The sequence below is a fragment of the Panthera pardus genome, unplaced genomic scaffold, assembly GCF_024362965.1.
Source record: "Panthera pardus isolate Hobbes unplaced genomic scaffold, ASM2436296v1 HiC_scaffold_27, whole genome shotgun sequence".
NCBI classification, from domain to species: domain Eukaryota; kingdom Metazoa; phylum Chordata; class Mammalia; order Carnivora; family Felidae; genus Panthera; species Panthera pardus.
The window spans coordinates 119,469,370-119,495,533 of record NW_026526843.1 but is presented as its reverse complement, the minus strand read 5'-3'; the positions used below and the strand labels follow the sequence as shown (position 1 = coordinate 119,495,533).

The window sequence follows — 26,164 nt, the reverse complement described above, 5'->3', positions numbered from 1 at the left end:
TTGTGAGGGCAGCCTAGTTTTGCGTCTCAAAACAGGAAGTTATAAGGAAGAGGCAGCCGGGTGCAGTCACCACTAGCTAGAAGGAGCCATGGGGGGGTGGGGGGGTGTTCAGACCACCCACAACGAAGTGGGGAGGAGCAGAGCCCCCCACCCCCACCCCAGGGACTTTCACCCACAGACCTCAGTGTCACCCAGACGAGGCCACTCTGGCCCCATCAAGAGCTCGAGTCCCAGCGGAAAGGAGGTCCGTGCCAAACAGATTTTCAGGCAAAGAGCAGGTGCGCGCCCAATATAATCAACGACCCCGAAAACGTGGGAGTCGGGCCAGTTCAAAGGGCACAGGCGGATCATTATTCTTGGTGAACAAATGCCCCAGTGATTTAGGGACACCCAGAAATTGGGGGCTGTGCTGAGAATTGCACGTCCTTCGGCCCCGTGTTGGAAGGTCACTGCGCGATGACCAACCTCCCTTGCTGGCTGGCTTTGCACCGCACCTGCCCAGGACGGGACACCGGCAGGACGGGGCCTTTACTCCAGACTCCGAGCGCAACTACCTGTGGGTGCACACACACAGACACCTAGTCCCCGCCTGTGACCCTCCCCTGAGCCCAGCATCTGCGAGGAACCACGGAGGACGCAGCTTAAACCACAGAAATGTATTCTTTCAAAGCTCTGCAGGCCGGAAGCCCCCCAGCAAGGCGCGGGCAGTAGGGCAAACTAGGCCCACTCCCAAGCTAGCGGGGAACGTTCATTCCCAATTCCTATCGGCCCCAAATGCAGAACTGAGCTGGAAGGATAACACGGGAACTAAGTAGCCCCGCTCACATTCTCCACACCCCCCCCCCACCCCCAAAACTTGGACACAGAGTAGGAGTCTGCGTCCAGGACCCTGGCATTCACATCCTGCCTGCCTGCCTGCCCGCACGTCAGTCCCCAGACCTTTCCGGAACTCGCTGGAAAGCGGGGGTCGCTGGCCGAGGCCTGCTGGAGGCTCCCCGTGCCCAGGCCCAGCCAGGAGGAACCATCCCCTCCCCTCCTGCACCCCAGTCTCCGGGGAGTGTCCGCCCGGAGGCGGCCGGGATCCCGGAAAACCTGTTTCCGAGATCAATTCCCGGAGGCCCCCGGGCGCCTGCGGATCAAGCGGGTTGGGGCGGGGCGCGACCCTGCACCCCGGAGGACTCAGCTGCCGGGGCGGGTCCCCGCAGGGGCAGGCTGGGGACAAGGTCCTGCGCGCCCGGCCCGCGCGCGGCCATGGGACCCGGGGCTCGGAGGGGACGCGCCGCGCCCGCTGCCAGGTGCGCGGGGCCCGGGGACGCGGCCACTCGGGGCGGAGATGGGGGCGCTGGGGAGGGGGTGCACCTGGGCGAGCGCGAGTCCGGGGCCGGGCGGGCGGGCCGGACGGGGGTACGCCTCCAAAACGCAGCTGGAGGCCCCTCTCGCCGGCTGTCGGCTGCTGGACCCGAGAGCCAGCCTTATTGGGGGGTCGGGGGGAGGCCACAAGACGCCGGGAGGGGAGGGGAGGGGAGGGAGGGGCCTCGAGAGGCTAGGGAACACCCAGAGGGTCCCACAGGCCACGCCCCGACAGAGCGCGGCCGGCCGTGCCCCCACCCCCACTGCCTGGGACACCCCCCTGGGCCCCGAGTACCCCCCTTCCCCCCCAAAGCCCTCTTCTAACCCCGGAGCGCGGCCGTGTCCCCCAGCCCCACTGCCTGGGACACCCCCCTGGGCCCCGAGTACCCCCCTTCTCCCCCAAAGCCCTCCCCTACCCCCGGAGCGCGGCCATGTCCCCAAACGGCAGAGACAGGTCCCACCCACCCCCCTTGGGTCTCTTACCCCCCCAACAGCCGGGCGGCGTCCCCACCGAGCACAGCCCCTTGGCACCCCAGGCCACGGCCCATCCCCCACCCTGTTCCGTTCCCGCCCCCCGCCCCAGCACGGCGGCACCCTCCCCCCTCGGACACACGTCCGGTCCAAACCCCAGTCCCCGCCCCGCTCAGGGCGCCGCTTCCTCCCTCCTGCTCGGTCCCGCCCCGTCCCCAGCCCTCGCGCAGGCGTCTGTCCCCACCCCCAACGCGACACAGGCCCAGTCCTCGCGGGTCCCCAGCCCGCGCGCACCCGTGTCCCCACCCCCAACGCGACACAGGCCCAGTCCTCGCGGGTCCCCAGCCCGCGCGCACCCGTGTCCCCACCCCCAACGCGACACAGGCCCAGTCCTCGCGGGTCCCCAGCCCGCGCGCTACCGTGTGTCCCCCCCCCCCCCCCCCCGCCACCACCACCACGCCGCCCTCTAAGACGCGCCGGGCCCGCCCCTTCCCTGCTCCGCCTGCGTCCGGTCGCGCTCCCTCTGCCCCCTTGTTCCCTCCCCGGACTGCGGGCGCACCGGAGCGCAATGCAGGGACCAGACAGCCCTGGGGGCCCTGCCGGGGACCCCGGCGCTCGCTCCAGCTGCCAGCCAGGAGCCAGGAATGGGGATCAGGGCGCCCCCGGCCCCCAGGCGCCCCCCGCGGTTCTGGGGCGGGCAGGGTCCGGGATCCGCGTCGGGGACGCTCCAGGTCCCTTCCACGCGGGGTCAGCGGTGCGCCCCGGCCTCCCCGGCGCCATGCGTTTCAAATCCGTGTTGTAACTACTGGGTCCCATCATCTCCCTGTCGCGCCTGGGGTGCTTGTAATCCCACATTCTGCCTTTTGAAATGTAAGTTGCCCCGGCTGCCTAGACCCTCTCCCTCCTGCGGGGTCGCTTGTGGGACGCCTGGCGCACCCGGGCCCGCTTGGCACCCTGAAAGGCTGGAAGGCGAGGCCCTGAACGCAAGTCCTTCAGAAAGAACCTCACAGAAGTGGCCTCATTACCAAGGGGTCGGCAGGACGGGCCTGGGTTAATTCACGGGAAGAAACCTCACTCGGGCAGACCCTAACTTTCACAACCAGACCCCAGCGAGTTCAAGTGTTCTGGGGGTGGGAGTTACAAAGCAAGGAGGAAAGGAACCCAGGGCCCAGATGCAGGCCCTTGGGATGAATCCTAATTTGGTGGAGATGCTCGAGCCTCCCCAGCAGCCTGCTTTGAAATGTCACTCCCCTAACCCTCCCAGTCCCAACCCCTAATTTTCGCCTTTTGTTTCTGTCTCCAGGGACTCTTGGTGGGTTCTACTCGGTCTCAGTTTGCTTCTGAGGACTTCGGGGTTCCAAGCAGCAAATGCCTCTAAACCCAACATTCTACTGATAATGGCAGATGATCTTGGCATTGGGGATCTTGGTTGCTATGGAAACAATACCCTGAGGTACCCAGTCCAGCTGTTGTGTTTGCCTGTGTGGTGGGGGGTGTATTTGGCCAAATGATGTATTTAAAATCTGCCTATAGTGGTGATTCCTTAGAGCATCAGATCTGAACACTGAAAAATTGCTTTTACACAGGGAAGCAGGATCCCAAACTTTTCAAACAACACGGCACTTGGGTGAGTGGGTGTATTCCTGTCCTAGGGCTGCCTCCTTCCTAAAGGAGGAACTTTAGACAACAGGACTGTATTCTCTCTCCATCCGGGAGACCAGACTGCTGAGATCCAGGCAGGACAGGACTGTGGAGACCCAGGCAAGGCAGGACTGCTGAGATCCAGGAAGGGCAGGGCTGCTGAGATCCAGGCAGGGCAGGGCTGCTGAGATCCAGGCAGGGCCGGACCCCTGAGATCCAAGCAGGGCAGGGCTGTTGAGATCCAGGCAGGGAAGGGTCGCTGAGATCCAGGCAGGGCAAGGCCACTGAGACCCAGGCAGGGCAGGGCCTCTGAGACCCAGGCAGGGCAGGGCCACTGAGATCCAGGCAGGGAAGGGCCACTGAGATCCAGGCAGGGAAGGGCCACTGAGATCCAGGCAGGGAAGGGCCACTGAGATCCAGGCAGGGCAGGGCCACTGAGACCCAGGCAGGGCAGGGCCACTGAGATCCAGGCAGGGCAGGGCCACTGAGACCCAAGCAGGGCAGGGCCACTGATATCCAGGAGGGGCAGGGCCGCTGAGACCCAGGCAGGGCAGGGCCACTGAGATCCAGGCAGGGCAGGGCCGCTGAGATCCAGGAGGGGCAGGGCCGCTGAGATCCAGGCAGGGAAGGGCCACTGAGATCCAGGCAGGGCAGGGCCCCTGAGATCCAGGGGGGCAGGACCACACTCTGTCTCAAGGCTTCAGGGGAGGGTCCTTCCTGCCTCTTCCAGCTTCTGGGGCTCCAGGCATCCCTGGGCTCGTGGCCACGTCCCTCCCGTCTCTGCCTCCACCTTCACACAGCTTCTCCTCTGTGTCTGTGTCTCTCTTCTGACTCTTACAAGGACACCTGTCATTGGATTCAGGGCCCACCTTCATCCAGGATGAGCTCATCTCAGATCCTTAACTAGTTACATCTCTCAAGTCCCCACTCCAGGGTAAATTCCTATTCCCAAATAAACACTGGGGATTAGGACTGGGCCGATCTGCCCCGGGGCTGTGGTTCATCCACGGCAGGGTGTGCGTGCTCCCAGGGGCACGTTTGCCTGCTTGGCTCCGTGCAGAAGGACAAAAGGGAAGAAAGCATCTCACTCCTTCCGTGAGCATTTCCTTGAGGACGACCGCCACCCGCAGATTCACACACGTCCGCCTTGCAGTAGGTGCCCACCTTAGGGCTGACCTACACAGACCGGGGCCACCCTCTTTCCGAGCTGCCTGTCCAGCACCAGGAGAAACCCCTGTGTTCATGCTTCTTCTTTCCCACGCGGAGCCCGCGCAGGGCAGACGATTCAGCCACCCAACGTGGACAATTCATTGGCTTCCGGATCTTCAGAGATGGGCATCCATCGGCACGAACCAGTTTAGGACAGTTTCATGCCTCCAGGGAACCCTTTGCTTTCTCTTAACCATCGTCCCCCCCGCCTCCCGTGATGGACTGAATCGTGGCCCCCAGAATTCATACGATGCATCCCTACCCCTCGGGACCTTCTGTGGCCTGCGGGTTTGGGCCTCAGAAAACCGCCATGAAGAAATTGGTCGGTTCAGTCCGTTAAGCATCCGACTCTTGATTGCGGCTCAGGTGGTCATCTCCCAGTTGGTGAGTTCGAGTCTTGCGTTGGACTCCTCCATTGCTTACACACTCTCTCTCTCTCAAAATGAATAAACTTAAAAATATATTTAAAAAAAAAGAAACTAATTAACAAAAGTACCCAGACCCTGGGATTCGCCCACAAAGATGTTCTCTTGCAGACATGGGGGCCGTGCCCCTCCAGGTCCGTCTGAACCAATGGAGCCACCCCGGCGCCCCTAGAACACTTAACTTTTGTGTAAGAACCACATGATGTAGAGAAACTGTCATTGGGTTCACGGCGACGTGGTTCCATTCCTTCACTACATCGTTCAGTGATTTGCGATGAAATCCCTCCAACCCATCTGGCACAAGGCCATTCTCCCTCCGGTAGTAAATCAGCCCCATATCATTCTTTCCAGCCGCCTCGGCGTTCGGTGCGCGTGTCTAAATACGCTAGAAGATGCTCGCGTTCTAAATCAGGGGTCAGCCACACAGCACTCCGGTACCTTGTGTGGGCCACACCGGATCTGTGTTTCACACCCTCCCTTCTTCCCTTTTCATTTTTTCCAACTCGTGACACATCTTAAAAAGTTCTTAGCTCCACGGGGACCCCTAAGAACAGAGCTAGGGCCAGATTTGGCCATAGTGGGCTGAACTTTGTTCTAAACCATGAAACTACGAGGTATCTCTGATGGACGGAGCAGACCTTGAGGACCCCGTAGAGAGGTGCGTCCAGACTCACTTCTGCCTGTTTGAAACACTGGACACTCAGTGGTGGCAACGCAATATCCCAGATACTTGGCCTCGTGAGAAAGGGACGTTGAGAACCCACGAGGTGTGTAATGAGTGTGTAGGCACTGAGGGGGCACAGGAGGTCAGGACAGAAGAGGGAGTCCCAGGACTGGCTCTGTGACCCCACCCCGGCTTCGGAATACCTAGTTAAAAGAAAAAGGATGTGTAAAAAATGAAAGGCGTTTGAGAGTAATACTGTAAGACTGTATTTGGCAATCAACTTTTATATACATATATACACACACATATATATAAGCATTTTTCCTGTTTTAAGGTTATCTTTTAACAAGTGAAGGAATGACATTCTGCAGGAGAAGATTTCCATGCTGAGGTTGAAACCTGTAGTGTTTTACATTCTGTTCCACAACATAAAGACATGTGTAAGAGATAAATACTTGATAGAAAAGAGATAGACAGACAAATGATTGATGGATGGAAGGAAGGTTGGATGGATGGATGGATGGATGGATGGAAAATTAGTGGATGGATGGATGGATGGAGAGACTGAATAGCTGGCTGGCTGGATGGGATGGATGGATGGATGGATGGATGGACGGACTGAATGGCTGGCTGGCTGGCTGGCTGGATGTGATGGATAGATGGATGGATAGATGGATGGATGGACAGATGGCTGGCTGGATGGATGGAGGGATGGATGGGTGGGTGGATACATGGATGGATGGATGGATGGAAGGAAAGGTGGATGGAGGGAGGGAGAGATGTTATGGGATTCTGGAGTGATGGTGGGGTCCGGAGCCAATGGCTAACAAAGAATTCTTGAGACATCTTTGGTGCAAAAATGTGACTTTATTAAAGCACAGGACAGGACCCACAGAAAGAGGTGTACTGGGGTTGTGAAGAGTGACTGGTTATATACTATGGAGGTGGGGGAGGTAAAAGCAGAAGGGAGGCCTCCAGAAGGACTTTGATATGCTAAAGAGGACTCCTAAGATAGCTGAGACCTTGCTATTGTCAAGTTAAGGTGGTTTTTCCTCTAGTAAGGCGTTAACATTGGGAGGTAGGGGTTTCCTGGAGAAATGTTCTACTCTGTACTTACCTCAAGTATCTGTCAATGGGCTGTAGGTTATAAGGAAATGTCATTATATCTACCATTTCCTTCTTGCCTTTGTTCCCTACATCATGATGGAGGGGAGGGTGATATTGGGACTCCAGGAAACAGTCTATAGGGTTCTGGAGATGAGGCTATTGATAGGGTTGCCTTTTTCTTGTAATGTACTAAGACATTTTTAAATTGATCAAGACTCCTGTCTTGCATGACTGTGATCTCGATCAGTTAACCATTTGTTTTCTTTCCTTTACTTTGTTTTTGAGCATCAAGGGGTGTCTGAGGAACGTCACACATGTCCCACCCGGGCAGGGAGCTGTGTGCCGAGTCTCAGCCTTATGCTCCCTCATCAGGTGGATAGAAGGATGAATGGATGGATGGATGGATGGATGGATGGAAAATTGGTGGATGGATGGATAGATGGATGGAAAGATGGATGAAGGATGGATAGATAAATGATACATAAATTTGTAGATAATATATACATAGTTGGACTTTGGGATATCAAACTGGAGAGAACTTTTTGCCAACTGTGAAAAATAGGTCAATGCTAACAAAATTATATTTAATTGGTAGAATCCTATAAGCCCCTTGCAAATCATGTTCATAGCTGAGCCAAAAAAAAAAAAAAAAAGAAAGAAAAGTAAATTTCTATAATTGGGTTATTGAAAACAACCAGCATGAGTACAGAATGGGTGCTTTTTAACAACAACAGTTATATCTCAGTTGGTTGCAATTAAAATATGAGTCAAAAGCAGCCAGAACTATCTTGAATGACATTGACACAGCTGTTCTTTGGAAACAGAGGCTTGGCAGGGCCCCAGCAGTTGCCCTGAGGAGCAGGTGTCTGAGCTTCCCCTGTGGTTTCTGGGAAGGCAGGGAGGGCCTGGAAGTCACAGCTGATGGAGCTCAGGTATCAGCTTACACACAAGAGGGTGAGGGGCACTCCTTGGCTTCGAACAGGAACAAAGCGATCAGGAAAAAGGCTGCCACGGTCACAAAGTGGCTGGGTGGTTGTAAACGATCAGATAATCCGTGACTCATACAAGATGTGACCCCCGATATCTAAGATGCTTGAGTCACAATGCCCAGTACGGCACACTCTGGATTTTTTTTTTAAGTCAAACAGATTTGGCATTAAGCCCTCCTTTGGCACTTTCTAGCTCCATGACCAAGGGTGAGGGGTTCAACCTGCAAACTTTGCTTGTCTCCACGCAAACGGGGAGATCGCTCCATTGGCCGAGAAATCGCCAGGGCTAAAGATAACACAGGGTGTCCAAAAATGCAGCTTTTCACTGTAATGACCCCCAAAATCATCATACGATTATATTACTATACCAGCTCAGAAGTTTACACCTTAACAACGAACATCTTTTGAAAACGATCCTCCTGCCCTTACCTTTATGCTTCAGTGGCTTTGAGGGTTTTGACGAATACATTTAATTTTTCATGTTTTTTTTTTTTCAGACAACATGTACCATGTTCAATCAAAGGGACCGAAACAAAAGCAAAAGTAGGACTTTGGGACGCCCACCAACTCAGAGAGGTCCTTCAGTTGACCTCTTGTTCCTTCACAGCTCATCTTGTTTCTATCCTCTGTCCATACAACCTATGGACACAGACACTCTGGGACACCTGGAACCCCCCACTAGCAAGCAGTCAGTGTCACAGGGCTTGGGGTGTGCCTTATGTACAAGAAAATAGCGCCCATTAGTGCCATGACTCAGCCCGGGGCTGCCCATTCCCCCTCAACAAAGCCACAGTCACTTCAGCCTGATCCTCCTGTAGCGTTGGGTGAACAGGGAACTTTAGAGGCTCTTCTCCCCTGTAGATAATGGTTGTGGACCACACTCGACTCCCAGAATCCTCCACCAATAATCTTCATCTCAGCTAGGAAGTCCTCCACCCATGCCTCCAATACTGTCCAAAGGTCCCTTTCACCTAGAGGTCATTGGCTTTTGGACCACTTGCCCATAAGGAAGTTTTAGGTATTGGCTTTTGCAGATTCTGTTCCAGCCAGTGGACCTTGGTCTTCATGTCGTCCTCTCTCTCTCTAATCCACTTGCTCTCTGCTATTTATAACCCATCTGCGCAAAAACTTGGTGGTCTAGGCAGGAAAGGGGCACTTTGTCCCCATTCGATTGGGAAGACCATTTCCTGTATGTGGAACAGAGCATGCTCACAGAGCAGCAATGGGTATCAGGGGAAGCTTGTTCCTGACCCCCAAGACCCTCTGGTGACACAGTGGGCTCAGATGTTGGATATACAGGCAGTGGGTTGGGTTCCAGCTGAGGACCCCAGGACAAGGGCCCCGCATCTTTTATAGCAAGCAGTACTCAGTGCATGTGCTCATGCTGGTTGTTTTGGGGGTGAGTCCATCTGCCTCTGCAAGACACCATATGCAACTACTTCTAAAACCTATAGAAATGCACTCTGCCAGTACCTTCCAGTGCATGGATCCCCATAAGCTGAATGCATGTCCCCGTCCTGACAGTGATTGTCTGTGTGGTTTGCTCAGGACACCCAATATCGACCGGCTTGCAGAGGAAGGCGTGAGGCTCACCCAGCACTTGGCAGCCGCCCCCCTGTGCACCCCGAGCAGATCTTCCTTCCTCACAGGGAGACACTCCTTCAGATCAGGTCGGTGTTGTTGGGACAATCGAGAAAGCGGTATGTCTACCTACCGCCACTCATTTCTCATCTTCAATATTATTAGCGATGCTTGAGATCCAGGGGAAACGGTGCAAATATAATCTGCAGAGGCATCACCTTGTAATTACATGAAGAATACTGTGTTTTATATAGTCATGCAATGATTGGGTTGACTGGGAATTCAAAGGCTGAAACTCTCCAAGGGTAGTTGACTATGTTTGACATTGTGCTTAGTTGTCTAAATATTTTAGTCAATCTAGGGGCGCCTGGGTGGCGCAGTCGGTTAAGCGTCCGACTTCAGCCAGGTCACGATCTCGCGGTCCGTGAGTTCGAGCCCCGCGTCAGGCTCTGGGCTGATGGCTCGGAGCCTGGAGCCTGTTTCCGATTCTGTGTTTCCTTCTCTCTCTGCCCCTCCCCCGTTCATGCTCTGTCTCTCTCTGTCCCAAAAATAAATTAAAAACGTTGAAAAAAAAAAATTAAAAAAAAAAATATTTTAGTCAATCTTGATGTGGAGTCATGATTTCAGACAGGCTCTGGGTGAGTGTATAGGGGGCTGAATGAGGGTCTCCAAAGATCCCACATTGTAAATCCCAGAAGTGACGAATGTTCCTTTACATGGCAAAGGGGACTTTGGAGATAGGATTAAATCAAGGATCTTGAGATGGGAAATCTATCTTAGATTATCCAGGTGTCCAGTGTCATGACAAAGGTCCTTATAAGGGGGAAGCAAGAGGGTCAGGGTCAGAAAAGGACAAGGAAGAGGTTGGTGTGATGAACTTCAAGGATGTAGGAAGGGGCCCTGATTTGATTCCCAGTGTCTGCTTAAGCTAAATGCATGCGTACCCTGTGACCCAGCAGTTCCTGAGTATGTGCCCAATATGGACACACAGACATGTTCTACAAAAGATGGAATGAGAACGTTCACAGCAGCACTGTTTGTAAGATGCAAACACGGAGACAGTTCACCAGCAGAAGAGTGGGTTAATAACCTGGTATATTCACGTATTGGAATATTGTTGTATTAGGCTGTTTGAGATGCCACATGGAACGCCACAGGTGTGGCAGCCTAAACAAAAGAGATGAATTTTCTCTCCAGTCCTGGAGGCTGGGAGTCCAAAAAGCAGGTGGGGCTGAGGCTGCTTCCTCCTGAGGCCTCTCTTCTCAGCGTGCAGACACCATGTTCTCCCTGTGTCCTCATGTGGTCGTCCCTCTGTGCGTGTCTGTGTTCTCATCTTCTTTTCTTAAAAGGACACCAGTCCTATGGGATCAGGGCCCACTCTACTGACTTCATTTTACCTCTTTAAAACCTTATCTTCAAACATAGTCACATTCTGTGTGATTAGGGGTCGGGTCTCCACATGCTAGAAGCTAGTAGCACCCACTTTCCCCACCAAATTGTGACAACCAAAAATACCTTCAGGCATTGCCAAGTATTCTCTGGGGGGCAGAATTGTCTTTGGTTGGAAACACTGACATAGATCATGGAAAGATGATAGATAGATAGATAGATAGATAGATAGATAGATAGATAGATATGATGTATGGATGGGTGGATGGATGGATGGATAGATAGAATATATGTTGGGTGATGGATAGATAGATAAATATGATGGATGGATGGATGGATAGATAGATAGATAGATAGATATGATGGATAGATAGAAAGATAGAAACATAGATATGATGGATAGACAGATAGATAGATATGATGAATGGATAGATATAATGAATGGATAGATAGATAGATAGATAGATATGATGAATGGATAGATGGATAGATAGATAGAGAGAGTGAAATAAGGATGGATGGATGGATGGATAGACAGATAAGATGGGTAGATAGGATAGGTAGATAGGCAAGATAGATGGATAGATAGGATGGATGGATGATAGATAGATAGATAGATAGATATGATGGATGGATGGATAGAGAGATATGATGGATGGATGATAGATAATAGATAGATAGATAGATAGATAGATAGATAGATAAGAGTGATGGATGGATAGATAGATAGATAGATAGATAGGATGGATAGATAGATATGATGAATGGACAGATGATAGATAAATAGATAGATAGATAGATAGATAGATAGATAGATAGATAGATATGATGGATGGATAGATAGATAGATATGATGGATGGATGATAGATACTAGATAGATAGATAGATAGATAGATAGATAGATAAGTGTGATGGATAGATAGATATATAGATAGATAGAAATAGGGATGGATGGATAGATAGATAAGATGGATAGATAGATATGATAGGTAGATACATAAGATAGGATGGATGGATGGATGATAGATAATAGATACATACATTGATAGATAGATGATGGATGGATAGATAGATAGATAGATAAGTATGATGGGTAAATAGATATGATGAATGGACAGATGATAGATAGATAGATAAATAGATAGATAGATAGATAGATAGATAGATAGATAGATAATAGATTGATAGATGGAGAGTAAGGTAGATAGATGATACAGATAGACAGACAGATGGACAAATGGATGGATGAGTAGATAGATGGATTGATAGATGACAGAAACAGAAACAGATGAATGGATGGATGGAAGGATGGGTGAATAGATAGATAGATAGATAGATAGATAGATATGATGGATGGATAAGTGATGGATAGATACACAGATAGATGATAGATGGATGGATGGATGGATGGATGGATGGATAAGTGATGGATATGGATGGATGGATAAATGATGGATATGGATGGATGGATAAGTGATGGATAGATACACAGATGATAGATGGATGGATAGGTAGGTAGGTAGATAGATAGATAGATAGATATGATGGATGGATAGAGAGATATGATGGATGGATGATAGATAATAGATAGATAGATAGATAGATAGATATGATGGATGGATAGATAGATAGATAGATACATAGATATGATGGATGGATAGAGAGATATGATGGATGGATGATAGATAATAGATAATAGATAGATAGATAGATAGATAGATATGATGGATGGATAGATGGATCAATAAATGGTGGATAGATACACAGATAGATGATAGATGGATAGATAGATAAACTGAATCTCTCATGGTAAGGCAGGGTTTCTCAATCTCAGGACTGCTGACTTTGGGGCAAGATAATTCTCTGTGGTGGGGGCGTCCTGGGCACCGTAGGGTATTTTCCACCCACCAGATGCCAGTATCACCCCTCCCACAATTGTGACACCCAGGCCAAGCCCAGGCACGGCGACGAGTCCACTGGTGTGGGCCAGGCTCCTCCCCAGGTGAGAAGCCCTGCTGTAGTCAAGGGAGAGTGAGCACTTGCTGTCTGCTCTGTTCCACAGGCATGGAAGCCCATGATGGGTACCGCGCCCTCCAGTGGAACGGGGGATCGGGTGGACTCCCCGAGAATGAAACCACGTTTGCAAGAATCCTGCAGCAACAAGGTTATGCGACCGGCCTCATAGGTACTCATATCGTTAGTGAACAGGAAGACCAACCATCAAGAGAGCCTGTTTCCCTACAAGGCGGGAAAAAAAAAGTCGTGTGTCAGAACCAAAATCGGGGGCTGGACCCTTCTGATCTCTCTTGGGTTTGCCACACCGTTGGAACTTCTGTTATTGACAGGCAGTTTTTCACTCAATCTCTTGGGAGGTGGCCCTCTTTCCTCCATCCCCAGCTTCTACATTCGGGGCTGTTCTCATAGGCACCTGCTTCCCGGCACCCATGACTTTTCTGGTCTCCATGTAGCAATCTGGGGGCGACACAGACATTCAGAACATAGCATATCACATCTTCGGGGACATTTTCAAGGACTCGTTGCACATCCACACTATCAGCTTTCTCTTTTCACTCCCAAGAAATGGAGCAAAACTTCTTAGCGACCCAAATTGACTAGAACTTTCCATTAGCAACTCACCACCATTGGATCAGTGTCCCTGACCCCAGAACTGGAAAAGTAGATTTATTTTGTGTTGACTAGAATTGCAGACCTGTGTACCGGTTCCTTCTGTGCCTCTTCTGGTGCACACGTGCCATCTATATTTAGAGAAGGCTGTTCTTGACAGCATGAGAGGTGGAGACCCTCCTGGACACTCTTCGTCTCCACCACCCTCACCCTGTTCGAACTGTTTTGCTGCCTTAAATGAAAGCAGGGGAATAAAGGAAGATACCCGGGCTTGGAGTTAGAACCCATTCCTATAGGTTCTGAAGACACTTTGTGAGTCACGGGAGGGAGCAACAGGGCAAGGACCCGGTGTACCCTGTGCGCTTGGAAATTATGGCAAATAGTACTTTGCAGCCTTTTCTATCCTGTTTTGTAGCTAAATTTAAGGTGGTTGAAGGTCTGGAGTAAATGAAATAGAAAGTGCCCATAGACGGGCGCTTGGGTGGCTCAGTCGGCTAAGCGTCTGAGTTGAGCTTAGGTCATGATCTCGCGGTTCGTGAGTTTGAGCCCCACGTCAGGCTCTGTGCTGACAGCTCAGAGCCTGGAGCCTACTTTGGATTGTCTCCCTCTCTCTCTGCCCCTCCCCTGCTCATGCTCTGTTTCCCTCTGTCTCTCAAAATGAATAAATGTTAAACTTTTTTTTTTTTAAAGTGCCCATAGAGAACCCAATTCTTGCATATCCTGCTGGAATTTGATATACGGGCTTACTCACGTTCCATCTCAATGATATTGTTGTCAAAAGTTCTTGCCTTTGGGAAAAAATCTATTATAAGCATTTCTTGCTTACTGGTTGGTGGAGTGAGATGGTTACTTCTACTCGGTCTCGAGATTTTGCAAGAACCAACTCCTGTTATCAAGCGGCTGTCTTCTAAGTAAGAAATAGCAGTAAATGATATTATGTGAGTTATTTAATAGGATAGTCCAGGGTGACAAACTTATACTTCCACACAGTCCGGAAAATCTTAAACCTTTAATCTCTTGATAACCGTCATGAGTATTTGTAATGTTCATTACTGTTTGCAAAGTGTAACGCACCCATTTAAAAATACCCCAATATCGAATGAGTTCATTTCTTCCCTTTCTATTTTGAATTTCTATTGTGTGCCTTTCTTTAAAAAAAATTTTTTTTTAATGTTTATTTTTGAGAAAGAGAGAGAGACCGAGACAGAGCACGAGTAGGGGAGGGTCAGAGAGAGAGGGAGACGTAGAATCCGAAGCTGGTTCCGGGCTCCGAGCTGTCAGCACAGAGCCCAACGTGGGGCTCAAACACATGAACCATGAGATCGTGACCTGAGCCAAAGTCGGACACTTAACCGACTGAGCCACCCAGGCGCTCCTATTATGTTGCTTTTCTCGTTCAAGTTTTGCTGGTTGCATACCATCTTTTTTCATCAGAACATCCAAATTATTGAGAAGGTGATTCGTATCAGACGGAGCACCTTATTTGTATGTTCTTCTCTAAGGCCCTGCTCTCATTTTCAGGGAAATGGCACCAGGGCGTAAATTGTGAATCCCGCACTGACCACTGCCACCACCCACTGAACCACGGATTTGACTATTTCTATGGCATGCCTTTCACGCTTGTGAATGACTGTGACCCAGGCAGGCCCCCGGAAGTGGACGCCAGCACGAGAGGGAGGCTGTGGTTTTACACCCAGGTGGCGGCATTGGGAGTGCTGACCGTTGCTCTTGGCAAGATTTGCGGGTTAATCTCCGTGCCCTGGAAAGCCGTCCTGGGTGCGGCCAGCCTCGTCTTCCTCTTTTTTGTCTCCTGGTATGCCAGCTTCGGGTTTGTGCGTCGTTGGAACTGTATCCTGATGAGAAACCATGACGTCACAGAGCAGCCCATGGTTTTGGAAAGAACTGCGCATCTCATGCTACAGGAGGCAGTTTCCTATATTGAAAGGTAATAAAACCATCACCTTTGATTTTATTGTTTTAAGTTTATTTATTTATTTTGAGAGAAGGAGGGAGAGAAAGAGAGAATACCAAGCAGGGTCCGCACTGTCAGCCCAGAGTCTGACGTGGGGCTCGAACCCATGAACCATGAGATCATGACCCGAGCTGAAATCAAGAGTCAGACGCTTGGGGCGCCTGGGTGGTGCAGTCGGTTAAGCGTCCGACTTCAGCCAGGTCACGATCTCGCGGTCCGTGAGTTCGAGCCCCGTGTCAGGCTCTGGGCTGATGGCTCGGAGCCTGGAGCCTGTTTCCGATTCTGTGTCTCCCTCTCTCTGCCCCTCCCCCGTTCATGCTCTGTCTCTCTCTGTCCCAAAAATAAATAAAAAACGTTGAAAAAAAAATTAAAAAAAAAAAGAGTCAGACGCTTAACCGACTGAGCCACCCAGGAGCACCAAAAACACCACATTTGAAAGAAGAGGTGACTTGTCAGAGCACCTGAGTCTTTTTATCATCTTTGGGATTTCCTCAACCAGCCTCAATGGGGAGATGGTTTTCAGGGGCTCAGGTGGATCGAATAATGTCGAAATAGGTTCCATCGTGTCTGAAGGGTGTTTCTCTGCTTTCAGAAATAAGCACGGGCCATTCCTCCTCTTTGTGTCCTTGCTACATGTGCACATCCCCCTGGTCACCACAAAACAGTTTCTCGGGAAAAGCCAGCACGGCTTATATGGCGACAACGTTGAGGAGATGGATTGGCTGGTAGGTAAGTCAATGCACACCTGAGCCTCATTCACTCTTGGAGTCACTGCTCAAGTTTGGAAAACACATGGGCCATCTCACTGTTAACCCGGTTGCAATAAAGAATAACGGGTCATCTGGGTGGCTCAGTCAGTTAAGCATCTGACTTCATCTCAGGTCATGATCTCATGGTTTGTGAGTTCAAGCTCTGCATTGGGCTCTGTGCTGATAGCTCAGAGCCTGGAGCCCGCTTCGGATTCTGTGTCTCCCTCTCCCTCTGCCCCTCCCCCACTCACACTCTGTCTCTCTCCATCTCTCAAAAATGAATGAACATCAAAAAAGAATTTTTAAAAAGAATAATGAAAAAGGCAAAGAAGAGAGAGAAACGTCCCCATATCATTCACGTGCTCCTTCCGCACTTCTGATTCCTCAGTCTGCTTCTGCACAAAATCATCCTTCCATGAAGTGCGTTATTTAAAGCCATCGTGAGACATTACCGAAAGTGAAGCAAGAACACTGTTGTTCAGGACAACAGACCAACACAGCTTTCCTCCTGTGGCCTCGAGAAAGTCCGGACAGATCCAGTGAGACTGTAGATTCTATTTGTTTTCACTTGGGAGTGTAGCCGATACATGGCGTATCACACTTAGTGTCAACTGTATAGAGATTCTCAGAAAGACGTAGACATCTAAATCCTTGCAGGCTCTGAGGGATGTCCTGGGAGAAACATAGTGATGTGGTACACCAAGTTAAGAGGCAAACAACCCCAAAATGGGAGGGTGGATTACAATATGTTTTAAAACTCTGCATTTCCACTGTTACGCATGCCAATGTGCTCTAAAATCTTCATTTTCAGTGCTTTAGATGCACGTTCGGTCTCCATGGATAAAATGTGCACATGGCTTGTACGTGGCTCTGCACTCCCGAGCCTTGGGCTCCCTGTGTCAACACCCACAGATAGATGCTCACAGGTCTGGCTTCCTTGTGTCCCAACAGGGGACTCCCATCAAACCTTTTCTCACCACGTTGCCACCCCCATGCACTCATCATGGACACGTGTATGCGTGCCAACCATGCGTGTTCAGAACACTCTATGACTTTGGGTGTTTATTATGTTCTCTGCATTGGTGATACCTTTGTAAGCAAGATTCTGAATCCTGTGGCATCAGAATAATCTCATAGGCATTGACCCTTTCTGACAACGTGCATTATGATGGTCTATGGTGACTGCAGAATCCACTTTGGGGGGCTTTCTAGCAAGAATGGGGAAATTTGGGTTGAATTCACTGATGATGGATTACTGGCTCTGTCCTGAAATGTTCTATTTTTCCTAAAGGTGAAATCCTTCAGGCCATTGAAGAAAACGGTCTGAAAAACACGACATTCACGTATTTTACCTCTGATCACGGAGGACATTTGGAGGCAAGAGACGAACGCGGCCAGCTGGGGGGATGGAATGGAATATTCAGAGGTGAGACCAGTGGAGATCGGGGCTGAAAAGGCAGATACGTGGTCCACCAAATGACTCCAGCAGTGGAGACTGGAGAAGAAGCAGAAGGGGGAAAGAGTGTGTACTCACTTTCTTTCTTTCTTCTTTCTTTCTTTCTTTCTTTCTTTCTTTCTTTCTCTCATTGTATTTTTATTTTTTTATTTTTTTATTTTAGAGAAAGTGAGAGAAAGAGTGTGAGTAGGGGAGGGGCAGAGGGAGAGAGAATCCTAAGCAGGCTCCACGCTCAGCGCATAGAGCCCAACACAGGGCTCAATCCCACAACCCTGGGATCATGACCTGAGCCAAAGTCAAGATTCAGATGCTCAACCAACTGAGCCCCCCGGGCACCCCAAGAGTGTGTGCTTTCAAAGGGGGATTTCTTGAGTAGCAGCTATTCACCAAATTTTACCAGATGCCAAGAGAGAGAAAAAAAGACACCTGACCTTCCCATGAAGAGTTTACATTTTAGTAGAAGTGCGAGATATACAAATAAATGATTAAGACAAAACAAATGCCATCCTAAATAAAAGACAGTACAGTAACTATAACCCTAATTATATGCATCCTTGTATTTGACTATATTATGCGATACTTAGCCCATCATAACTTTTTTTAAAGTCTGACACAATCGCTCCACGTGATTCATGGATTCCATATTTATGAATTCTCCTGCTTGCTAAAATTTATCTGTAGCCCCCAAATCAATACTTATGATGAATTTGTGGTCATTGAAAGAGCAATGAAAATACTGGTCACCTGACACACACATTCCCAGTTAAGGTTGGATGAGGCGACCGTGTGCCTATATTTCGTCTCTCAGACTATGAACACAGGTCTCTTTCGTGGCCACGTTTTTGCGGTTTTGTTTGCTTTTTGTTGGCGACTTTGCTGCTTCAAATGGCTCCCAACCATAGCGCTGAAGGCTGTGCCCTGTGTCCGAGGGCAAGAAGCCTGTGATGTGCCTCATGGAGAAAATCAGTGTGTTAGATCCGCTTGGTCGAGACATGCGTTCTAATGCTGTTGGCTGTGACATCAATGTCAATGAATCACAGTATCTATTCAGTAAGGTGTGTTTAAGCCAAACGCACAGAAATATACCAACTGACTGATGAAAATATAGAGTCTCCCTGGAACCGAGCCCTGTATTACTCCTGGGAGCTGGGGTTTCGTATTTGCTCATGGGATGTTTTTGACGGCTCTGTAGAACACCACTCCGGGGGCTAATGAGGGTTGACTTTATAGGTTCCTATCCCTTGCAAATGGATTTTTCTTCTGATCGACCGTATACATGTCCAAGATGTAGCAGGTTCATTTACAGTAGATTCTCACTGTTCCCGGTAGTATGTTCTACAAACCGCCGAAACCTTGAATTCCGACCGTGGGACCGGGAACAGAATACCCGCCAACCCAGCATACAGAACCGGGACCAGATACACAGGAGTGAAGCCGCTGATTTTCAGTCACTCGTCACACGGCGACAGAAAATGAAAGGAAACACATTATAATCTGAACTGTGGCAAAGAAGCCTTTATTTAGTGAGATTCTGAACGCATCCTTCCCTTCGTAAAACTCTCCTTCTGTAACACAAGATTGCTTTAACTCCCCTATGCAGAGTTCCTAGGCAACGTAAGCATGTTCCCTAATGCTCCGTAGTTGCGCGTGTTTCCCCAAGAGCCAAGCTGGGTCCCAGCTCATTGCCAGGCACGCCAGAAATGAGGAAGAACCAGGCAAGGGGTAAAGGAACAGGTGGATGGTGTGGTGAGCAGGTGGGAAAGGAGGAGAGGTGGGGGAGGGACGGTGGTCCCAGACCCAGTTCCCAGTCCTTCCGGAAGGAAAAAGGATGGAATGAGATAGGGGTCACCAGCCGTACACAGTGTGAAACTCCAGGGCCATTATGCCCCTGATGCCATGCATCGCACACCCCGTTTTTTCTGGCGGTCACAAAGACACCCTGAATCACAAGGAGAGAGTGCACAGACTCCACGTGCCTGTGGGGGAGTGACGAGGTTCTGGAATTATTGCCACAACCATTTATGGGGAACGCAGCCTGCCGCGGAGTGCGTTGATGGGCGTAGGTGTCCAGGGAAACACTAGGTGTGCCCAGGTGTGTGTGTGGATGAGACCGTCTCCTGGACCACCCTAATGGCACTTCCTTACAGGTGGCAAAGGGATGGGGGGCTGGGAAGGCGGCATCCGCGTCCCGGGGATCTTCCGGTGGCCTGGGGTGCTGCCAGCTGGCCGAGTGATCCACGAGCCCACCAGTCTGATGGATGTCTTCCCCACCGTGGTCGAGCTGGGGGGCGGCCACGTGCCCCAGGACAGGTACACGTGCAATGAGACCCTCTGTTCCCCAGTTCCTGACAGCTACCCTTGCACTATTTCACACGTGGGGGAGAAAAACGACCACAACGTGAGAACATTTAAAAGGTTCTCACGTCCTCAAAGGTAGGGGTCAGCCTAACAACACAAAATAACCATACTCGCGAAAACATGATTAAATACACTATTGGGTCCATTGACCGGTTTTGCCGAGTGGGTAGAATTTGATAACTGTAACAATCGGGAGATTAAAGCAGTAGAAGTCAGTCCGTTGGAAAACATCCCCCTATGATTTCCTGAAAAGGCAGTCTTGCCCATAGGCGGATGAGGCTGTGACCTCGATATCTGCACATTACCAAAGTCTCACGCTAATACAGGGTAAAAACAAAAAAGTAAATCTTTTCACAATGATTTGATTTTAAGACGACAAATAAACACTTCTGAATAAAAGGGCAAAACCAATACAATATGTGCAGGTATGTGTCTGTGGGTTTATCAAGTAAGACTTTGATTTTAAGGAATTGGCTCAGGCAACTGTGGAGGCTGTTCAACTGAAATCCTCATGTCGGGCCAGCAGGCTGGAAATGCAGCCAGATTTTCCGTGTCGTAGTCTTGAGGCGGAATTTCATCTTCTCTGGGAAACCTCAGGCTTTGCTCTTGGCAAGATTCTGAACGCATCCTTCCCTTCTTGAAACTCTCCTTCAACTGATTGGGTGGGGCCCACCCTCACTATCAAGGATGCTCTGCATTGCTCTAAGTCCACTGACTGTGGATGTTAACCGTATCTAAAAAAACGCTTTCATGGTAACCCTTAGGCTGGTGTCTCACCAAATCCCTGGGCGCCATAACCCAGCCAAGTAGATATAGAAGATAGAACCATCACAACTAGGGTACAATTAAAATAAAAGGGAAAATAACTCCATTTTTACATTCAGTTCAGATTAAGGACTTTTTTTGTTGTTAATATTTATTTTTGAGAGAGAGAGACAGAGACAGAGTGTGAGTGCAGGAGGGGCAGAAAGAGAGGGAGACAAAGAATCTGAAGCAGGCTCCAGGCTCTGAGCTGTCAGCACAGAGCCTGACGCGGGTCTCGAACTCATGAACCGCGAGATCATGACCTGAGCCGAAGTCAGTCGCTTAACTGGCTGAGCCACCCAGGTGCTCCCAGATTAAGGACTTTTTAAAAATATAAGTTGTTTGTAAGGAAGACACTTCAGGTCACGTGGCCGTTACTGGCTTCCCTACCCAGCTCCTATAGACATGTGACAACATGTCTTGGAATCTGTTATGATTTAAAATCATAACATAACATGTTTATGTTATGTTATGATTTTAAATCATAACATAATATGTTATGTTATGATTCTGCTGCATTAACACTCAAATCAGGGGCCTGGGCAGTCTAGCCAGAATTTAAGATGACTTTGTGTGGAAGAAGTGACCCCACGACTTAGTGACTTTGTGTCTAAAAACAGTATGCATCCCGCTCAGCAACCTGCCATCTGCACGATACTGGGGAGATGGCTCGTCTCCCTTGCCCTCAGCGGGGGCCCCCTCCAAGCTTGGCGTTTCATTTGCAGGTGCAACACTGCACGAACAACCTTGGTCTGATTCCTTCCTGTGTCTCTTCACTGAATCAGGGTGATCGATGGCCGTAGCCTGGTGCCCTTGTTGCAAGGGACTGCCGAGCACTCAGCACACGAATTCCTGTTTCATTACTGCGGGAAGTATCTGCACGCAGCACGCTGGCACGAGAAAGACAGTGAGTACACACCCTTCTCCTGTGGCAGGAGGGGGCTTGCATTAGTCAGGGTTCCCCTGAGAGACAGAACCAAGAGTGTGTGGGATGAATGGACAGACGGATGGACTGTGGATGGATGGATGGATGGATGGATGGAAGGGTAGACAGGTGATAGACAGATGATGGGTAGATGGGTAGATGACAGATAAGTGATGGATGGATGATAGGACACATTGACTAATAGCTAATGAGATAGATGGATGATAGGTAGATAGATGGATGGATGATAGAAATAGAAGATAAAGACAGATGTGGATGGATGGATGGATGGATGGATGGATGGGAGGAGGGTGGATGGAGGGTGGACAGATGGGTGGAAGGGTAGACAGGTGATAGACAGATGATGGATAGATGGATAGATGACAGATAAATGATGGGTGGATGATAGAAATAGAAGATAAAGACAGATATGGATGGATTGTAGATGGATGGACAAATGGATGGATGGATGGATGGAGGGTGGATGGGTGGATGGACAGATGGATGGATGGTAGATGGATGCACAGACAGATGGATGGACAGATAGATGAATGGACAGATGGACGGACAGATGGATGGACGGATACGTGGGTGGATATAGAGTAGATGGATGAATGGATGGACAGATGGATGAATGGATAGATGGATGGATGGATGGATGGATGGATGGATGGTTCGGTGGATGGATGAACAGATGGATGGATGGATGGATGGTGGATGAACAGATGGATAGATGGATGGATGGATGGATGGATAGATGGTGGATGGGTGGGTGGACAGATGGATGGAAGGGTAGACAGGTGATAGACGGATGATGGATAGATGGATAGATGACAGATAAATGATAGATGGATGATAGAAACAGAAGATAAAGACAGATATGGATGGATGGTAGATGGATTGACAGACAGATGAGTGGATGGATGGGTGGGTGGATGGATGCATGGATGGAGGGGTAGGTAGGTAGGTAGATGGATAGAAGGATGGATGGAAAGATTGATGGGTGGAGGTTGGATGAATGAAAAGGTGGGTAGGGGGGTGGGTGGATGGATCGATGGATGGATGGACAGATAGATAGGTGGGTGGATGGATGAATGGATGGATGGTAGGTGGGTGGGTGGGTGGATGGTTAGATGGATGGATGGATGGATGGATGAATATAGGGGAATGATGGATGGAGGGATGGATGATGGATGGATGGGTGGATGGATAGGGAGGTAGATGGATGGATGGATGGATGGGTGGATGGATGGATGGATGGATGGGTAGATAGGTGGATGGATCGATGTATGGATGGATGGATGGACAGATAGGTGGGTGGATGGATGGATGGATGGGTGGATGGATGGATGGATGGATGGACAGATAGATATGATGGATGGATGGATGGATGGATGGATGGACAGATGGATGAATGGATAGATGGATGGATGGATGGATGGATGGATGGATGGTTCGGTGGATGGATGAACAGATGGATGGATGGATGGATGGATAGATGGTGGATGGGTGGGTGGACAGATGGATGGAAGGGTAGACAGGTGATAGACGGATGATGGATAGATGGATAGATGACAGATAAATGATAGATGGATGATAGAAACAGAAGATAAAGACAGATATGGATGGGTGGTAGAAGGATTGACAGACAGATGAGTGGATGGATGGAGAGATGGATGGATGGATGGAGGGTGGATGGTTGGATTGACAGATGGATGGATGGTAGATGGATGCACAGACGGATGGATGGATGGATGAATGGACAGATGGATGGACAGATGGATGGATGGATAGACGGATGGATGGATGGATGGATGGGTGGACAGATGGATACATGGATGGGTGGATGGATGTATGGGTGGACAGACAGGTGCATGGATGGAGATATGGATGGATGGATTTGTAGATAAATGATAGAGGATGGATGCATGATTAGATGACAGATTGTGGACGGATGACAGGATAGATTGATTAAGAGCTAGTGACATAGATATGATAGGTAGTAGATGGATGGATGGATGGAGGGTGGATGGATGGATGGATGAATGCATGGAAACAGGGAGAGATTTTAAAGAATTGTCTCATGCAGCCATGGGGAGCGGCAGGTCTGAAATCTTCAGGGGCGGCCAGCAGCCTGGAGAGCATGCATGCTGCCATCTTGAGCCCAGAGGCTGGAAATTGAGGCAGAATTTCTGCTCTGGACAGAATTCCTTCCTCTTTAGGGGCCCTTTGTCTGCTCGCTCCTATGGCCTTCAACTGATTGGGTGAGGCCCACCCACAGTATGGAGGGTAGTGTACTAATGGAACTGTTCATCTCCTCTAAAAAAAAACAACCCAAGAAAGTCCCCGCCGCACTGACACGTAGGCTAGTGTTTGACCACGTGTCTGTCTGGGTGCTGTAGGCTGGCCGCGATGACGCGTGAAATTCACCCCAGGTGCTGTGGTTAGTTGTGCCTCACCCCTGACTGTTCTGCCATGTTGTTGTCACGGTTCTCTCAGTGTGTCGCTGAGCACTCTGGGATGAGTCCCTTGGCCTGGGTGTGCCTGGAGCACACCATGCACACACGTGTGCACCCACACACACACGCGCACACACACGAGGACGTGACGTCTTTTCAAACTTGCAAGAGCACCCGCTGCTTATTCTCTCCTCTCCATTTGAACGGGACGTGGAAGACGTCCCCAGGGCTGGCTCTTGGCTCTGCTGGCTCGTCCTGCCCTGACCGCCTCCCTGTTTGCCTTTAGGCGGAAGACTCTGGAAGGTTCACTATATGACACCGCGATTCCACCCCAAGGGGGCGGGGGCCTGCCACGGCCAAGGCGTGTGCCCCTGCTCCGGGGACGGCGTGACCCAGCACAGCCCGCCTCTGCTCTTCGACCTGTCCAGGGACCCTTCGGAGACGCGGCCCCTGCCCCCTGGCTCGGAGCCCCGGTACCACGCGGTGCTGGCGCGGGTGCAGGAGGCGTTGGAACAGCACAGGAGGACCCTGAGTCCTGTGCCCCCCCAGTTTTCCCTGGGCAACATCGTCTGGAAGCCGTGGCTGCAGCCGTGCTGCGGAACCTTCCCCTTATGCGCGTGCACGCAGGACGGAGACCCCAGCGAGGCGTGACCTCACCCTCGGCCACGGTGACCGTCATCCAACACAGGTTGGCGACGGGGTGCAGAGAAAGGAGCGCTCGTGCACCGTTGCTGGGAATGCAGACTGGTGCAGCCACCCTGGACAACAGGAAGGCGGTTCTTCAAAGAGTTAAAAGCATACATGCCCTACAGTCTAGTGATCGCGGTGTTGCATCCACACGACTCCTGAAACAGAACACTACGGGCACCAGTGACAGTCACAACAAAGTTTATTACAATGAGAGGCAAGGCTGACCGATGGGGACCAACACTCTTGATAAGAGTGCAGCCCCGAACAGCCGGGGTGCAGAGTTTTTAAAGCCGATCACATCGTTTTATCACTATGTGGGAACAGAACAGAGAAACGGTTCCCAGATGAGTCAGAAACAGTTATCGAATGAGGTGATTATTTTAGACTTTCTGCCGCTAAGTTGCAACCAGCGGATCTCCTTGACCTTGTCTCTGATGCTCTTTTTTTGAGCTTTTGTTTCCTTCATTGGTAAAGCCTGATTCACAAGAGTATGAAGTATGATTTACAAAAGAGCGTAAGACTGGCTGCCAGGGTCTGGGGGAGGTGGGGAGGGGGGTGGTCGGAGGGCATGAGCTTCCAGTTGTAAGAGGTCTACCTTGTGCCCGCCTCACGGTCCACGTAGATTATAGCTCCTAATACAGTGGTATATACTTGAACTCTGCAGAGAGCAGATGTCTGGTGTCCTCACCGCGCACACAGGGGGCGATCACGACTGCAGGTGGCAGCTGGGCTCATGAACGAGACTGGGGCACTCATTTCATGATGGACACGTGCATTGAATCGTCATGCTGTCCTCCGTCAATACATACAATTTGATGTGTCACTTCTACCCCAAGAAAGCTGGGAAATAGATGCTTAAATTTTTTTTAATGTTTATTTATTTGTGAGAGAGAGAGACCGAGCATGAGCAGGGGAGGGGCAGAGAGAGGGGGAGACACAGAATCAGAAGCAGGCTCCCGGCTCTGAGCTGTTAGTACAGAGCCCAACACGGGGGTTGAACTCACAAACTGTGAGATCATGACCTGAGCCGAAGTCAGATGCTCAACCGGCTGAGCCCCCCCAGGCGCCCTTGGACGATAAATGTTCACAAGCTCCCCAAAAGGCCAGCACTTGGCCGGGGGACCCAGAAGGGGCACAGCGAAAAGCAGAGCTCGGTTTCCCTTTCTCGAGGAGGATGTCGTGGGCAGGGAGTGCGTGTCCACTTTCTCATCTGCGAAACAAGACAATCCCAGTGGACACCCAATCATGCCCCCCCCACCCCAGTCCTAATCGTTTTCCAAAGCTCGGGGGTTATCAAAG

General features: G+C 50.2%; 1 protein-coding gene across 3 annotated transcripts; it reads left to right on the top strand.

Moving 5' to 3' along the window:
* The first annotated feature begins 864 nt into the window (after positions 1–864).
* On the top strand, positions 865–25,729 carry ARSD (arylsulfatase D). Of its 3 annotated transcripts, none has more exons than XM_019431155.2 (10): positions 865–1,295; positions 3,125–3,274; positions 9,405–9,526; positions 12,890–13,012; positions 14,974–15,397; positions 16,017–16,153; positions 17,465–17,599; positions 19,777–19,939; positions 21,577–21,698; positions 24,462–25,729. In XM_019431155.2, exons 1-10 carry the CDS (start codon positions 1,252–1,254, stop codon positions 24,824–24,826), a joined length of 1,785 nt encoding a protein of 594 aa, XP_019286700.2. In that variant the 5' UTR covers positions 865–1,251; the 3' UTR covers positions 24,827–25,729. The 3 variants fall into 3 exon arrangements, with proteins under 3 accessions (XP_019286700.2, XP_019286701.2, XP_019286702.2); XM_019431156.2 differs by lacking the exon at positions 865–1,295 and adding an exon at positions 2,464–2,691; XM_019431157.2 differs by lacking the exons at positions 865–1,295; positions 9,405–9,526 and having other exon boundaries at positions 3,162–3,274.
* Positions 25,730–26,164: the final 435 nt, after the last annotated feature.